The 13,436-nt window shown below is 38.5% G+C and overlaps 1 protein-coding gene across 1 annotated transcript in view; it reads left to right on the top strand.

The window, feature by feature from the left end:
- Window positions 1–12,123, top strand: part of LOC150089788 (uncharacterized) — a 46,629-nt gene extending 34,506 nt beyond the window's left edge. Inside the window, exons 4-6 of the mRNA XM_090368811.1 lie at window positions 1,737–1,862; window positions 8,983–9,069; window positions 12,045–12,123. Of these exons, the coding sequence (XP_090224937.1) occupies window positions 1,737–1,862; window positions 8,983–9,069; window positions 12,045–12,110 (279 nt within the window). The 3' untranslated portion in view covers window positions 12,111–12,123. The remainder of the gene's footprint in view (window positions 1–1,736; window positions 1,863–8,982; window positions 9,070–12,044) is intronic.
- Window positions 12,124–13,436: the final 1,313 nt, after the last annotated feature.

Here is a 13,436-nt window from a genome sequence, read left to right as displayed (position 1 = left end):
GACGTCCTCGACAGGTGTGATCTACAGACACGTGACATCGTGACGACCAGCTACAACACCAACAGTGACGAGCCATCCACAAGGGCATTCATCCCATACTACCCCAACCTGTCACAACAGATCGGTAGAATCCTGAGAACGCACGGAATAAAGTGCATCCAGCTCCCAGGCAGGAAACTGCGTTCTTTCATTTCCAACGTGAAAACACCTGTCCCCACCCTTCTGCAGAGCGTCTAGTCTACCGCATCTCTTGCCGTGACTGCACTAGCTGCTACTTCGGAGAGACTGGACGTCGACTCGAGAAACGTCTCTCGGAGCACAAAAGAGCGATCCGTTTAGCGGATATAGAACACTCAGCTATCGCCGAACATGTCTGGACAACCCACCACGACATCGACCCACACCGCGATGTCGTGGTGGTAGACAGATCCCACCATTACCTAAAGCGTACCTGGTTGGAATCATTAAATATAAAATCTTCGGATAAATCCTTAAACAGGAACAGTGGTTGCCAAGTCAACCCGATCACAGAGTCAGTAGTTCTGTCATTGGACAAGCGCTGGCCACATCATCATGCGTCACAGCCACAGACGTCAACAAACAATTAAACCTCGCGTCTCACGCACCTGGCAGTGCACATCTTCATTCCAACTGCCATTCAAGTATTTTAATTCTGACGAAGGCTACCATATAGCCGAAAGCTCATATATTTCTGCTTTATCTGTATGCTCTGTGTTTAAGCCACAATAAAAATTCCTCAGATACAAAGTGATTATAGATACTCTTTTAATATGTGTGCGGTAGTGCTATGGACAGTGGGATTTTCTATATTTTCTGGTTGTATTTTATAAAGTGAGATTAATAGTTTTCAAGTAAAATTGTAGTTAAAATCGTGAATTGAGAAGGAGTAGGAGGGCAGGAAAAGAGAAAGTAAGGCAGGAACCTGAATGATCTCAGAAGAATTGATGAACTACCATAAGTTATCACCAAAGGTGATGTTCACTGAGACTGTGAATAGAATATTCTGTTTTATTTTTTAATTTTAATTATTATTTTATTTATTTTTGGCTGATTAATCAAACGTTCACTTCCTCACACCATTTGATCTTACTGATTCTAATACTAATACTAATAAAAACTGCTGTGAACAACATTTGTATAGACAAACACACGCAGTAAATCATATGGGATAGTAAATTACGAACAAAAATGTAGTATTTTTTATGAAAAGCACCACGTCCATTAAAGAATGTTTAAATACGAAATAACTCTGTAAAAGAGATGCTAAAAAGGACTAGATTTGCAGATTATTAAAACTATAAATGCCAAAAAGAGAACTGCAAAAAAAAACAAATATAGCTGTTCAATGGAAAACAGTGAAACGAAATCAGAGGATATGCCGAGAGAAATAGAATAGCACCTTCTGTTAAGCTTACTTGTAGATAATATCATATTATTGTTTGGAAGAAATACTTCACGAAAATCCTAAATATTGAAGATCTGTGAGTCAAATTCACTAATAGAAACAGCCGGAGATCTACAAAAAATTTGTTAGGTACACTTTTATTTTAAATTTCGATTAATCTTTTTTTTTTATATATATGGATATTTGTTTCATACTTATTTCATGCGATATTAGCTTTCGAAAAAATATTACTCACTTTCATGATAACGAATTTAGGTTAACAAAGTCTTTTTATGTTTTCTGATATTGAAAATTAATTTTCTATTTATAGATGGTCTCAGACTTGAGAAAGTGCATAGAAGAGTATGAAACGGACAGTTACCCAAGCTTAGAGAAAACTATTGAATTCATATGTGAAGGTAGATGGGAAGGTTGCGAATGCAGTGATTTCACTGAGGTAATATTACGAATTTCACTTAAAAGCAAAACATAATTTACGCTATTAATTATTGATATATATCATAAACCACTCTTATATCACGTGGATTTACTAATATATTTTATTTAAGTATTATCCTAAACTAATATACATTGGGTAACATTTCAGGTATCTTGCGATACCCATCGTCAGACCCTGGTCTGATGATGCGTATCGGATATATTTGATTTATTTGGATTTATTTGGATTTATTTGATTTCATTGGTGAGAAAACTACTCGCAAACATACGTTAATGCGAACAAAGTTGCCGTTTTAATGGCATTTTCTTGTATTAGAAGAAATTCTTCAGATGGGAGAGTTTTGTATAATTCAAGCAGTTTATTTTCGCAGTATACTTATTTTTGAATCATGTTTTGGCTTGAAGATCAATAATTTCAAGTTGCAACTTGGGATTGCAGCTTTGAGCCATAGAAGTATTTTAATCCTTAAACAAGATTTCGCTTATTTTTTAAAAGATCTGATATCAGCAAATCTACTTTGAATCTCGTCAAAAATAATTGCAATTACGACAGGCAATGATTCTTCAGAAAACTGTGTTTCTTTTTTAGCTCGTTACAACCTTCAAAGTGAACTACATTGCCTTACTCTATTTGAGATTTAAATAATACCGATTTATTCTGAAACGATTTGATGTCACTATGCAAATCTGAGGCTAATTTTCCTTTTCCTTGTAGTTTTACATTAAAAGCATTTAAATGACTAAACATGTAAGAATTGCAAGATGAAACAGCCACTCCATGTTTGATAGTTGCTCTATTGGTTTCCCCTTTTCTGTCATAAATATGTTAATTTCATGATACAGGTTAAATAAACGAAATAACACTTTGCCACGGCTAAGCCATCTCACTGCCCTATTTAAAATTACATCTTCGCATTCAACTTCAATTTCGGAAAGAACCTGTTGAAACACACTTGTGGTTAAGACCATGTGATCTCATAAAATTTACAGTTGAATTAACCACATTGGTAACATGTTGGAGAATCAATATAATACTTTCCCACAAAGAACTTCTTAATGAACAATGCCGTGAATTCTAATACGTGGTTCAGCTCCGTATTCTATCATTTTCTTGATTATTCTACCCATAATCCCAAAGTTTTTACGAATCTCATGTTTTGCACCGTCAGCTGTGACTTCTACCAGGTTCTTAATATTTAATCCTAACTTTTCAATACTTTGGAGAAAAAAATTTCATAAATATTTTCACCTGTAGTAGTTCCATGCATACTCTGCAGATCAGCTACATCTTTAACTATGAAGATTTATCTTTAATTCCACTTAAGACGATAAGCAGTTGGGCTGGATCATTTACACCAGTAATGTCAACCAGTGCCACACTAAAAATTTTCATTTATTTCGTTTCCCAAAAGTTGTTCGAACAAATTCTTTACAACAGCATTATGCATCAGTTGAGGCATTTGATGCAAGTAACCATCCTTATAAGGCAGCATAAAGAGAAAAAAAAAAAAAAAACACTTCCCATTCCACCCATCCATTCACTCCAAATGTTTGTCTAGTTCTTCCTGCCTTGAATTCCTGCTGGCTAAAGGCAAATTTCCCCACAACTATTCTACAACTGTTTTTTCCTCAGTTTGAATCTATAACCTCTCAGATTCGTAATCAGAGAAAGAGGAACAATCCCATCAGCATTGAGCCTGCCGAAACCATTCAAGGCCTTATACACCTCAATAAGATCACCTTGCAGGTTTCAATTCCCCTGATTCTGCAATTCTTGCCGAACTTAAGCCTTTATTGGAAGGAGCAACTCCATTGTTCCTCTCACTAATCTTGTTTCCCTTCTTTGTACTCGTTTTACAACCTTCCATGCAACCCCGTTCTTCCACTTACCAATCTTTTTTACCCTCTTCGTACTACTTCTACATACTTCCTAAAGGAAGCCTCCCAACTTCTACATAGCATTCAAGGCGTGGTCAGACCGTTGCCTTGTACAAAGGGATAATCACCTCCTGATACATGCTACTAGCCATATGCACTACTTTGCATTTTTCACTGTTAAACTTCAGTTTGCCACTTCTCAGTCCATCATCTGCCGAACTTTTCTACTTCATGTTACAGTTGCATACTGTCATTATCATCATTAACAACCATGTCAACCTTTCTGTCATCCGATATCTGTCATCTGAAGGTATATCACTGATAAATATACAAAACAACAATGGGTCCAACACCGAATCCTGTGGACTCCACTAATAACATTGGTCCACGAAGAGCATTGTTCATTTATTACCATTCTCTGTCTTCTCCCATTCAAATATCCTGTTATCCATTGTAAAAACCTGCCATTATTGCTATAATGCTCTAATTTGTACTGTACTCTTCCATGTGCAACAGTATCAAAGCTTTCCTGAAATCCAAGTATATGATCTCAAAATCATTTTTTTAGATCATATGCTTAGTGATCATATACCAGTTCCTTAGTGACCACATCATAGTATCCAATCAAATTGGTCAGATAAGACCTCCCCATAATAAACCCATGCTGTGGCTAAACTATATCTGTGGACTTGTTTAGATGAACCGACAGTGCTTCTTTAACCAGTGACTCCATTATTTTTCCCAGAACAGAAGTTAAACTAACAGGTCTATAATTATTTGTGTCACAATTTTAACCACCGTTATGAATCGCGGATAGATCACACATCCTGTCCAGGGGGATCTCTCCTGAATCAAAGGGTGCTCTCATAATTATGGCTAACGGTTTGCTTATGTCCTTTGCTGCCTACTTTAATATAACTGGATAGATTCCATCCACCGCAGTGCCTGTCATATGCTTAATTTCTACTAATTCTCCTCCATTTGCTCTACATTTTTACAAACTCATGTAGTTCCCTGTTAGAGTTTAATATGCCGTTGTCCTTCTGCAGAATTCCTCATTTGTGAATGTAAATGCAAAACACTCATTCAATTTGCTACTGTCTGAGCAAGGTCATCAACAGTCGAACCATCAATATCAAGTGAATTAATGTGATTCATCCCCTTCCTTCAACAGTTTACATAAGTGAAGAAGTCTTTGTGGTTTGTCTTTTCCTCCTTTGCCAAAGATTTCTCGTAATCAACGTTCGCTTCCCTAATCTCCTTTGTGACTTGATAACATACTAGCTTATAATTAACACAGGCTTCTGTGTAGCCCTGTAATTTATAATCATCCCATACAGAGTCATTAGTACATCTGACACATATTTAGGCTTAAATAGTATTTCTTAGATGGTATGGAAAGTCTAATAGTTCCAAGATTAATTCTTCTTTTAACGCTTCCCATTTAAAATTTGCTGTTGGTAACTTCGCCAGTTGTTACCAACAGCACAGTACAGATCCGACAGGTCCCACTGTACAGAATTTCAAAACTGTATCAGACCACTCTAGTGAACTTTACCTTTACCCGTGATGGTAGTTACCTCTTTGAGTAAATCCAACTTGAGCACACTGTGATCATTGCCAACTAGTGATTTATTTATGTTCCAAATTCTTAACGCATGAAGAATTACTGCTGATAATCAAATCAAGAGTATTTCTGCCTCTGGTTGCCAGTTGAAAATGTTGCTGTTGAAAATAGTCATCCCATAAACCCACAAAATTCTTGCTAGTGTGCGAGGGACTAACTGATAAATTCCAATCAATACCTGGAAAATTAAATTCCTCCGTTATAAAACATTTCTGATTTACTGGCCCACTCTATTTCTTTGTACAGTTCGTTGTACGCATTAGAGTCATTATACTCATCAGAGTCATTATACTCATCAGAGTCATTAGATCTATAACACACTCCTACTGACATTTTCCCTTTCCCAATGCTCATGTCACACCAAACTGACTCAACATTGCACTGTCCACCAACGTCAATTGGATGCACTTCCTTAGATTTTATGTATTTCTTAACTAAGAGCATAATCCCTATTCCCTTCCTATCCTGTCTATCCCTTCTGTACACATTATAATCCTCAAATTGCAATTCTGTACTGATTATATCTGTGTGACACCACCTCTCAGATAATCCAAATATATCAGCGTTTGATGCTAGACCAGCACTTCAGACTCCTCGAATTTATTTACTGTCTTTCTAGCAAGTATACATATATTTATGTACATGCAAGTATACGTATATCTGTTCTTACCCTTAGTGCCTGCGCGAGTAGCACAGTAGTACCGTCACGGTCCCTCAGACACCTGGTTAAAAAGGGCCAGGTTAATATCCCATCGATGACGCAAGGAATTTTTATCGGGCTTTTTTCACTCCGTGGCTGAGTTTTTCGATCTCAGTCCCGAATGGCAAGATTTGTCCCCAGAAACCGTGTGTTTTTTTTGTTTTTTTTTGTCCAGCAAACAGGCAAATCGACCAGAGAACACAAAAAATTTATGGTCGAAATAAATATATGGTTAGAAGCAATCATTTCCAGAGAAGCCTAATGTCATAATTTGTTGTTTTTTGTTTTTTTTTTGTTCTTACCCTTAGCTATCCTAAACAGCCCATGTATTTACTTGTTCCACGATGACTCCCAGCAGTTTTTTAAATCTCCCAGCACCTTCTCAGGCATGATTCCAGTCTCATTCCATTTGAAGCAGTACAAGGATCGCTTTCGCTTCAGGCTGCGGCTATTGTTAATATTTTAGTCTGTGAATCTCCCCAAGCTAGCTGTTTTCCTACCAACCTATCACTGCCTCGATAGCATCAGGAAATATTCTTGCGTCCCCTTTCTATTTATCCCATCTCTGTAGAAGCAGTCTCGCCTGTTAAGAAGCACAGGCCACGCTGAAAAAAATTCTACCCTTGAACCTTGTACAGTCTTTCTAGGACCGAACTGATTGGGAGAGCTCTCATCATATACTCCCACCTATCGTGTCTGAGCAGAATTGAAGACACTTTTAAATTTAATCCAATTTCGTGACTTTTTTTCAATATTGACCTGTACTTGTTAAGTAAATCTGCAGATCTCCTACTCTTGATGTCATTAGTGCTAATATGTACAACAATGTCACCCTTTGTGCACTTAAAAGATGATATCTTCTCTACAACTTTTACTGTCATCAACGTTTACTCCTCACAAATATATCCTGGTCCTGTTCCACCTATCGTTTTTGCAAAATACACCAAGTGGAGAGAAATCAAGGGATTCCTGCCTAGTAACGAGTAGATTCAACTTTCGCACGGATAAAGGCAGTCACACGTCGAGGCATTCAGTCAACTAGTTCTGGAAAATGTTCGCAGGTATTTCCATCCATGCTTGATTCACCGCTGTCCATAATTCCGTCGCATTCCTGGATGGAGGATCCAAGGCTCGAACTGATCTTTCCACAGCATTCCAAAGATGCTCTACAGGGTTCATGTCCGATTACCGGGTAGGCCATTCCATAAGTGGCAAAATCTGCTGAATGCTCTTCGAACCATGTTCGAGTCACCAAGGCTCTGAGGAGGATCATTGTCCAGCTGGAAAAGTTCATTGCCCTATGGGTGCACGATGACCATTAAGGAATGCAGATAATCTGCAAGGATTGATACGTAATCTGGACCGTTCAGAGATGCGTCTAAACGTACCAGAGGTACCAACGTGTGCCAATTGAACAGGACCCAGACCATTACGGAATGTCCACCTGCCTGAACAGTTCCTTGTGGCCATGAGGGTCGCTTAGCTTTGTGCGGTTTCCACCAGATACGCACCCTCCCGTCGGCTCGATATAACTGGAAACGTGACTCATTGGACCAGAATACCCGTCTACAATCATCCAAGGTCCAGACCAGATGTTCGGTCGCCCGAGGAGAATATTCCTGTGTTAGCAAGGTGACTCTGGTTGGTCGGCAGCTCCCATAACCTATTGAGGCTAATGTTCGCCAGATGGTCTTGGTGAATACGTTTCTGGCACCTCCCTTGTCGAAGTAGGCGGTGATCTGTGCCGCTGTTGCTCTCCGGTTGGCTGACTCAATGAGAGACAGACGCGACGGCCACGTTCAAACACCACCTTTCTAGGCCTACAGCGCTGTCCTTTAAGAAACGTTGTTCCGAACAGTGCGTATTCCCGAAACATTTTTGATACTGTCGAACGGGAATAATGTAATTTCTGTACCAACTCCACGATAGAGTGACTCATGCGTCGGGCACCCACTATCATCCCTCTTTCAAAGTCGGTTAACTCACGACGTTTATCCATACCGACATCAAATTAACGTTTAAGTGAATGTAATGATGCAGTGTACCTATATACCTGCCAAGCGGTGAGTTCTTCTAGCGAGAGGGGGGACAACGACGCGTAGCACTGTAACCAAATATCCCATGAATTCTGTCCTTTCAATGTGCATAACTGTATTTAGCGCACATATGACTGCAGTGAACTGCATGTACACGTTTGATACAGTCGAGCGCGTTGCTTCATGCCTGTGTACTCAGTGGCGCGACTCTCTAAAATGCTATTTAAGTTCACTTTCCGCGCGGAGCGTATAAAAATTATTATTCTAGGCCTTATCCAGCCCACGGGTCACCAGGACACCATTGCGTTATTGTGACAAACGGGAATTAAATGTATCAGAAAAAATTAAAGAGATGAATGAAGCGTATGGCAATGAGTGCCTTGGTAAGACGGCGGTGTTCCGGTGTGATTGAACTTTCTGGTGTGAATTGGTTTCTCTATCAAGAAAATGGCAGACGCCATACGGCTAATATTGTGCAAGCGTTGATCACTGCCATAAGTGCCGAGGTTCTGCCTCATCTCCCCTTTTCACCGGACTTAGCCCCGTGTGATTTCTTGCTGTTTCCACGTCTGAAGAAAGCTCTGAAAGACAAGCGTTTCGCGTCCAACACAACGATGCTCGCAGAGCCACAACGGAAGCACGACTCAATGTTTCGGGATATGGCTTAGAATGGACATTTAATGCGTGGGCACGACGGTGGCGAAGTGTGTAAAGTTCAAGGGAGAGTTTTTCGAGAAGGTGAAATCCACAGAAGATTCAGGTGATGAGAATTAAGATAAGATCATGCATCAGTCCGCGCATTAAGTGATCACCACTTGTATATTTGTAATGCAGTAACAGTGATGATTCTGTTAATTAAAAATTCTTTCTTTAATAGACACAGAAGAAAGTATGGGATTGCCTCTCGAAGAAGCGAAACTACGATGATCCGGAAAACTTAGAGAATCTGCTTGAAGGATCGAAGGTAGTTTTGCAATGTTTATTTAAAATAGAGTTATGATGAAAGTTTCTTTTTACAATCAAAACTGCCAGTTTTTTATTTAGTGAATATTATTTCACCAGATAAATAAATAAACGAAATGGCAATTTTGATTTTTCACAAATCGTGTGTGTGTGTGTGTGTGTGATTTCAAGGATTGTGCTCTCTTTCAGAGAACAATTTTAAAATAGAGTTGAAACGAAATAATTAAATAAACTATATTTAAATATGAGCAGAACGGATCTGATCGTTTTGAGTTAACTACAGAAAATTCAGAAGTTTTAATAATAATTTAATATTAATATCAAAAGTTGCGCCGATCAAATTTCTTTTCAGTCTATGACCAAAACCAAAATTGATAGGTGACCAAATTTCTTTTTCTTCCGATGTTCAGCTATGTGAAACTACCCTGAGATACAATGTTATTTTCCCAAATTCAGTACGGTGTTTTTGCTTGTATTCAATTTTTTGCTAGTATTTTAATGATTACTCAACGACCATGTTGCAAATGTTCCAGAATCTCTCGATATTTTGTTCCAAGTATTTATGGAAAGGTGGCCGACCAAATAACCTTCAACATCGTCCTCTCCCAATGTGAAATAATTTAAAAAATAACGGATTGCAGGTAATTATAAAGAAATTTGTGAGCCACATGCTTCAATAATTTTTAAACTTGTAAGTTCAAGTGATAGAGCATTGCTAACAATTTATTGAATACACAAATGGGAGGGGCTGTTTGAAAAGTTAGTGGCCGGAGTACGAAAGGTTAGTGGGAAACTGTTAAAAATGTATTTCTTTAATGTATAATATTTCAAATAGTAATCACCCAAGTTTCATTCAATTTTAATAAGATCTTGTTTTTATTATATGTCTTGAAATCAACAAAGTTGGGTGAATGAGGAAAGATGTACAAAATTAGTCACTGTGCATTTATCCAAAATTTGAGGAAAAAGAAATTAATGCCAAAGCGTATGCATGAGGATATGGTTACAACTTTGGAGAGGACGCTCCTTTGTATTACATGGTTAAGAAGTGCACGATAGAGTTTAAAAGAGCGAGGAATAGACTGGCCCATTCTCTAGACAACTTCAACTTTCATCACACGAGAAGTTTTTGACAGTTCCCCATAATATGATGATGAATGATTGACAAGTGCCAATTTAGAACATTGGCACTATTTGAACATGTCATCTAACCGTGTGTACCACATAATAATAATAGGAGCTTTTGTTATGAGAAAGGTGTCATTGTCAAGTGAATACTTTTGCATAGTTTCCAAGCCGATCTAGCAAATTTCTTGCAAGGTGTGTCACCATGAATGGGACGTGGGTCCATCATTTTCAGCCAGAGAAAAAGAAGTATTTCAAACAACGGAAATCCTTTTGTTACAGAGGCGTATTACACACACCTTATGAGGTAGTTGCGTGTCTACCCATGTAGCACAGCTGTATCGTCACCGTCCTTCCAACAGCGGGTTGAAGTCGGTCTCAGGCGTAGATAGCAAGTTTTTTGTTTGTTTTTTTTTTTACCAGAAACTGGGTTTTCTTCGTCCAACAAAACAGGCAAATCGTCCAGATACCATACGCAGTTTACAAACACAAACACAGGTTTATGTACTGGTGACCCTAATATAAGAATCTGATATTTTATGAGGCATTTGGGTAAAAACATCAAAGACAAATGCCCAGGAAAGCTCAAAAGGGGAGTCATCTTCCATCACGACTTTGAAATCTTCGACCATTCCCATATTCATCAGATCTAGAACCATGGGAATTTCACCACTATCTTAATTTGAAAAAGTACCTGGCTGGCATCCATTCCCCACTGATTTTAATTTCATTGCTGCAGTGGATGCATTCCTGAACGCACAAAAGTAAACTCTCTTGGAATCGCAGCAGGAATCAACTCATTCCAGCATCGGTGGCAAAAGGGTATTGACTGGGATGGGGACTATATTGAAAAGTAATTTGTTCTCAGACTCCTCAAACAAACCTTTCATATTCAGGACACGAAAATTTCAAAGGCCCCTCGCATATAAACAGGATAGGCCATTGAAGGAGAAAGTAACAACCAGGTCCATCATATGGTGACAATAGTTAATGAAGTAAGTATTACTGGAGGATATACCATTCGGTGAAGTGAAGGAGACGAACTGGTTTTTTTGAGAATTTATAGTCATTTTATGCAAACTGGACGAGCAAGCGAGCTTATCAAGAGTGTATCCTAAACTTAACGCATCCTCTTTATTTCTGGTTGCGGAATAAATTCTGAGGTCATCTCATAGAAAGTGTTACATGAATTGCAGAAGCAGAGAACTAGCAGTGATAGATCCTCAACCCTTCACCAATACACGTGTAATTCACTCATCATTTCAGTACACATCATCATTATGACCCAATAAATTTAGGTTTTGTCAAAAACACCTTTTTTTAACTTCTTAAAGATTAAAAACTTTCCATTCATCTAAACACTGCCTGTGCGTTCAAATTGATCAACTCACCAAAAAATCTGTTGCATTTCCTGATCCATCAGAAAATCCAACAGATTTTTGTTTAATTGAAAATACCGAAGTATTATCCGTATTTTCTTTGAGAAAAATCGATGAATTTCCTTATTTGTAGAATTCCTTAACAATTAACAATTCACAATAAACACTTTTGTGAAATGACGTGAAGAAAATGGCTACGTGCAGTCTCCATTTCCTGCACGTTAGCTGGAGAATAATCATTGTTTCCAACGAAATCTCCAAACAATCCTACAGAGTAGTGATACTGGTGGTACGAAAGATTTCAAATTTCCGAAAAAGCAAAGAAAAGAAACATCATGATGAATAAAAAGAAACACCATATATTTTTATGATATTTTCTGAATCTTACTGTGAAAATCTATAAATTCAGTAACTGTAATTTTAAATATCTATTCAAATTTTACATTTCCTATTTATTTCTATATATTCACAGAAGTGTGGAATTGACTGCAGTCCCATATTGTGTTTCTTGGAAACACCGCCCACGAACGAGAAGTAGGCCACAGGAATTAACTGAAGTAAGTAGAAATCTGAAATAGCAATGGTTCACTGAAACTCATTCTCCTATTAACTCTCAATTCAGTTCCTCTTCGGCGCCTCCGTAACCAAGTGGGCAGGAGCAGCAGTGCGTAGCACACGCTTCTTGATGTTAGACCTGAGTTCGAGCCCGTGCCCACCAAATACGGAGGATGTGGAAAGGTCAAGAAATGACCACCGCATATCCCCGGAGGAATATGGCCTTAGTTGCTAATGCTCCAAATAACAAACAAACAAGTTCCTCTTCATCGGTGAATGATCGAAAGCACGTTGCGCTTTTTGAATAAAAGATATTACGCCTAAGATTAAAATCAATGAAAATTTGTTAGAATATTATTTTTTTTGTGAGAAAAATAATAATAATAAATAATATTATTATCATTTTTTTTCTCTCAATGATTTTTTATAATACAAAGATGAAATAACACACCAAGAAATAGGTGAACATGCACTAGTTCTCCACAAAGTCCCCAGTTTTATTGATGCACTTGTCCCAACGATGAATCAGTTTATCAATACCAGTACTGAAGAAGTCCGTGCCCACACGCAGTGACCAACATCGCACCGTCTGATGAACGTCCTCATCTGGTGAAATGCTTTCCGGAAAGGTGTTTTTTTAGAGGGCCGAACAAATGGAAGTCTGAAGGCGGTAGGTCTGGCCTGTAGGGCGGATGTGACAGAGTTTTCAAACGATTACGGCGCAACCACTCACGAGTGGTGTGGGCAGTGTGTGTAGATGCGTTGTCGTCCAACAAAATCACGCCGCTTTTCAGGAGTCCTGGTCGTTTCCGTCGAATGTTGGTTTTCAGTTTCTACAACGTTGCACGGTAAAGCTGTGCATTGATTATTCCTGTTTCCAAAAAGAAATCCACCAGTAGAACGCCTTGGCGATCCCAGAACACTGTGGCCATGATGTCGGTTTTCAAAGTTAACAAGACCCGCTTTATATTCATTGCACCAAAAACACACCTGCTTCTTTGTCATCACCTTTTCGCCATACACAGCAACCAGTTCACGGTGAATGTCTCTTGGTGGATATCCTTTTGCTTGCAAAAAGGGAATTACTTCACAAACACCTTTTTTGGACCACACAGTGGTGTGGTCCAAAACAGGTGTTTGTGAAGGTGCTCTGCACCGCGTTTCAACTCATTACTTTTTTTTTAAGTGTATAACACTGTAATGAACAACAACACAGAAACCACTAACTGGAATGACTCAGTTAACGTCATCCTGGATCGTTTGCTTCCCCTGGACGATCTCACCACAGAAACTCCAGAAGAAATATCTA

This window comes from Mastigoproctus giganteus, chromosome 2 (genome assembly GCF_048544385.1).
Source record: "Mastigoproctus giganteus isolate SK-2022 chromosome 2, ASM4854438v1, whole genome shotgun sequence".
In the NCBI taxonomy this organism is placed as follows: domain Eukaryota; kingdom Metazoa; phylum Arthropoda; class Arachnida; order Uropygi; family Thelyphonidae; genus Mastigoproctus; species Mastigoproctus giganteus.
The sequence above is the reverse complement of the archived record's forward strand: the minus strand, read 5'-3'. Positions and strand labels throughout refer to the sequence as shown.